Here is a 4,111-nt window from a genome sequence, read left to right on the forward strand (position 1 = left end):
TGCTCTCTGCAAAACATAACACGCTGTGCCATCGCAGCAGCGGTTTATTGGAGTGCAACTCCCAAGTGTTCGCGCGCATAGATACGCACAAAATGTCGGAGCGCTTCGCTCGTAATTGATGCGCAGACAGTGCAATGCTCTACTTCCCATTCCCTCGAAACGGCGTACACAAGGTGTGGGGTGCACTGCAGGTCAAGGCCAAGGCAAAGGTGCCAAGATCAAGCGCATGCATACATCCAGACGAAACAGGCGACATGGCCGCAGGCGCCACAAGGAAGAGGCACCACAGCCGGAAAAGCGCCGCGCGGTCAATCCCCGCATGATGGGGTTGCCTGACCTGCCTAAGCAAGCTAAGCATGAGAGAACGCGGGGCGCCAGCAGGCAAATCGCCGCACGCATGAAAAGGCCGCGAAAATCCGGCGCGACAGGTGCACCGCCTGTGTAGCTCGGGGGGTTGCAGTTTGCCGGTGAGGAAGATCACGGCGCCTCTAAGAGGCGATAGACGCTAACCCTCGGCTCGTCTCGTCTGGTGGGCGCGATGGCCCTCCCTGTCTGTGTCTGACTCTAAGCCTGCCTGTTGCCTGCTGCCCTGCACATCGCAGGTGTACGCCACCCGCTAGCCAGCGGGCGGTGTACCCGAGTACCCCATCGGTACCCGTCAGCAGCTGCCGCGCAGCTGCTGAGCTGCACAGCTGGCGCTCCTGCTCCATCCGCAGGTGGTGGCTGGTGGCGAGAGAGGGGGTACGGCCGCGCCGCCCCCGGCTGGCGCTGCGGCGCGCTTAGTTGGCGGTGGTAAGGGAGACGCCGTAGATGTTGAGGTTGTTGACCGGCGACAGCAGCCGCAGGGTGGCGCCGAGGTGCTGCGCCTGGAGCGCCTTGACGCCGTTGTAGAAGGCTGTGGGGTCCAGCGGCGTGGGGGCGTTCTTGCGGGCGTAGTTGACAAACCTGGGTGGGTTGACAAACCGGGAAGTTAATTCAGGGGTGACACAAGGGAGCAGGCTGCGGAGCGGGAGAGGCGTTGTGCACGGGCGCACGGGCGCCGCGCATGTATGCTGCCAACACACAGAGCGTATAGCCGTTTGCAGGGCCGACGTCTGGGGAGGACGCGCGCGAAAAACGCACCAGGTCGTCATTGTGTTCTTGCGGATGGTGTCAATTGCATCAGCGTGGTACACGAAGAGCTGGGAAGCGCCCGCGCTGCTGGAGATGGCAGGAACACGCGTGGGGCAGGCGCCTGCGTGGGGTGAAAGGGGAAACAGATGGGGTCCAAGTGTGTGCTTGTTTGTTTGTTTGTTTGTTTGTGAGAGGCAGCACAGGCCTGGTTGCAGCCCACCAGGGGGCTGCAGGCTCAGACACTGGGACCGCCATCCCTCGCGTGCTGAGACAACAAGAATTTTTGGTCGGCCAGACAGCATGCAAAGTCAGCATGCGCATGCCCGGCCCCAGCCGGCAAAAAGCGCATGCACGTGGAAATGTCGCTCATCATCAGCAAAGGGCTCAAGCCGCCAGCAGCAGCGGCACGCAGCTGCGGTGCTGGGTAGAACCGCGCTCACCCTGGTTGCCAACAATGGCCACAGCCTTGCCGATAAGGGGGCCCTGCAGGATGGCGTAGTTGACAGTCTTCCGGACCTTGTCCTCGATGGGGGTGCCCCACCTGCGTAAACAGGTTCGGTCGGCCAGGGTGAGTGTTTGTCAGGGTGTGATGGCCGCCGCACAGTGGTCAGGTGAAAGAGGTCGTTCTGCGCGTTGCACTCAAGGCATAATGCAGCACCGATGCGCACACGTGGACTGCCAGGGCTGCAGCTACGCGTGGCGCCGGGGCGCGACAGCTCATGGGGGATGGCTCGCCATCCTCGGGTGGGCAGGCGGCAGGGCAGCAAGGGCGGGTTGCAGGCCGGGGCGTGTGCATGTCCGGCCCACCAGTAGTGGAAGAACGCCTTCACAACAGCCTTGGGCAGGGCGTCGGAGGTGAAACCGTAGTCGGCAAACTGCGGTGGCAGGGGGTCATGGCGGGGGGGTATGGCGGGGTGGCGCAGCGGTGAGGGGACGATCCGGCTTAAGTGATGAAAGGCCGGCATGTTGCTGTGCGGGGCCGCTACTGGCTTCCATTCTCTGCGGGGACGCTAGGCCGGGGCGGGGCGAGACGGGTCCCGTGCACGTGCTGGAGCCCACATGCTGGTCACGCGCAACATTGCTGGTATCACGGCTCAACCCCAACTCTGATTGCCTCACGTTGTCGATCATGAGACGCATGTGGCCGCAGCCTGCGGGTTTGGCGATGGGTGCAAAGGGATCAAGGATGCGGGGTAGTCGCAACTCGGCCGGCGTGGGTGGGCATGCCCACAGCAGTGGCACACGATGCAGGCATCACAACAGCCAGCGCCCACGCACAATTCAGTGGTCCCCGGCGAAAGACAACGGCGCGGGTGCACGACGAGCGCAATGCACTGCCCAGCGCCACTCGCCATCAGCTGAATGAAAGAGTCACTGCGCACGATGAGGAAAGGCTCACCCTGGTTCTCGCCCTTGGAAAGGGCAGCGAGCCAAGCCTCCTGCTCCACGGGGCTGGAGGGCTCCCTGTCGATCAAAGGAGGCGGCGGAAGGCGGTCATGAGTCAGCTGTATGCGTCCAAAAGCCATGGTGCGCCGCTCGCACAACGTATGCGGTTGGTAGTGGTCTGCAGTGCTGCGCCGCTTTTCCGTGCCACACCCAATGCAGGGGGTTGTGGCGATTACTGGTTCATGCACGGGATCATGCATCCTTGCAGTGCCGAGCGTCACATACACCTTCTCACAAGCGCAGGTTTTTGCCCCGCAGCTGTCCAGCACAGACTCATATGGCACTGTCACCCCTCACCCCCTTCAACACACATGCATCAATTCACACATGCGCGCCTTGCGCATGCATGCACACATGATGGAGCTTGTACACACGCCTGCGCGTGCGCCAACTCACTGGTCGGGGAACGCGACGGGGGACCCCAAGCCGGCAGCCTTGATGGTAGAGAAGACCTTGAGCAGCTTCTCGTCGCTGGTGTGGTAGTAGAAGCGCTTCTTGGCGCTGAACTGGCCCTTGATGTAGGCAGCAAGCACGGTGTCAGCCAGCTCCTGGGGGATTGAGTGGGAGGGGGCCAGTCAGACGGTGATGAGGGTGCTTGAGGAGTGGCCATGGGGTTGGGGTGTCAGGATGAAAAAGGCAGGGGTGTGCTGATGAGAGGCTGGGGCATTTGGGCTAGCAGGCGGTGGCTGGTGCGCCAGGGCACTGCGTGGGATCTTGCAATTCAGGTTTGGTAGCTGGCAGCTGGAGCGGAGGGAAGGGGCCCCTCGGCTTGCTTCCTATGCCCCTGCGCTGCCCTGGGGCGCGTCTGAGCTTCGGCCCGCTGGCGCGGTGTGCATGCCTCAGGCGGCGCACGCCCAGCAAGGAAACGGCGGCCCCTTTTGACTTCACACAATTTCAAGCTCAGCGAGAGAACTGAGGTCGCAAGCAAGCAGCGGGGATACGCACCTGGGTGAGGGTCTGGCCAGTGAGGTTGAGGTAGACAGCGAAGCCGCCGATGAACTCGGCGATGTCACCGCCGGGGGTGCCGATGACGGGGTACTCGTGGCGCGAGTCGACGCAGGCGGTGGTGGCGGTGCGGGTGGGGACATAGGTCACGCGGTTGACGTCCAGGCTGAAGTGCTGCCTCACGCCGTCCTGTGGTGAGCGAGGATCGGAGTTTGGTTTGTGAGGTGACTTGTTTCGTGTGGCTTTCCAATTGGTTCACAGGGCTTTGCATTCAGATGCAGATTGGTTCATTGGTGCGAAAGGTGTTGGGGCCGCCGCCATGAGATGGGGCCGCCGCAGAGCTAGAGGCGGCATCCAGATCATGCAGGCCTGCCCCATCCCCCAAAGGGCGATTGGCTGGGGGCAACAAAGCAATTGATTCTGGGTGCGACCGTCACAGGGGGGCGGCCCGCGGGGTTCGATGGAGGCACAACCGAGCGAGGCAAGGGGCGGAAGGGCGCCGCAGTTCGCCGGCAAACCTCACCGTGGTGTAGGCGGTGCTGGAGACGTTGACGCCATTGGCGGAGAGGGCGACATCAACATTGACGACGCGGCACGCAGCGGCCGG

The 4,111-nt window shown here is 62.9% G+C and overlaps 1 protein-coding gene across 1 annotated transcript; it reads right to left on the reverse strand.

Annotated features, from left to right (window-relative positions):
- Nucleotides 1–779: 779 nt before the first annotated feature.
- Nucleotides 780–3,775, reverse strand: MNEG_13623 (hypothetical protein; the record flags this gene model as incomplete). The annotated part of the gene is made up of 9 exons (XM_014037905.1): nt 780–945; nt 1,123–1,234; nt 1,554–1,654; nt 1,921–1,988; nt 2,233–2,264; nt 2,513–2,577; nt 2,956–3,107; nt 3,505–3,693; nt 3,764–3,775. The coding sequence occupies 9 exons, from the start codon at nt 3,773–3,775 to the stop codon at nt 780–782; spliced, it is 897 nt and encodes a 298-aa protein (XP_013893359.1).
- Between the last annotated feature and the right edge of the window lie 336 nt (nt 3,776–4,111).

Source organism: Monoraphidium neglectum (assembly GCF_000611645.1).
Source record: "Monoraphidium neglectum strain SAG 48.87 unplaced genomic scaffold scaffold03945, whole genome shotgun sequence".
In the NCBI taxonomy this organism is placed as follows: Eukaryota; Viridiplantae; Chlorophyta; class Chlorophyceae; order Sphaeropleales; family Selenastraceae; genus Monoraphidium; species Monoraphidium neglectum.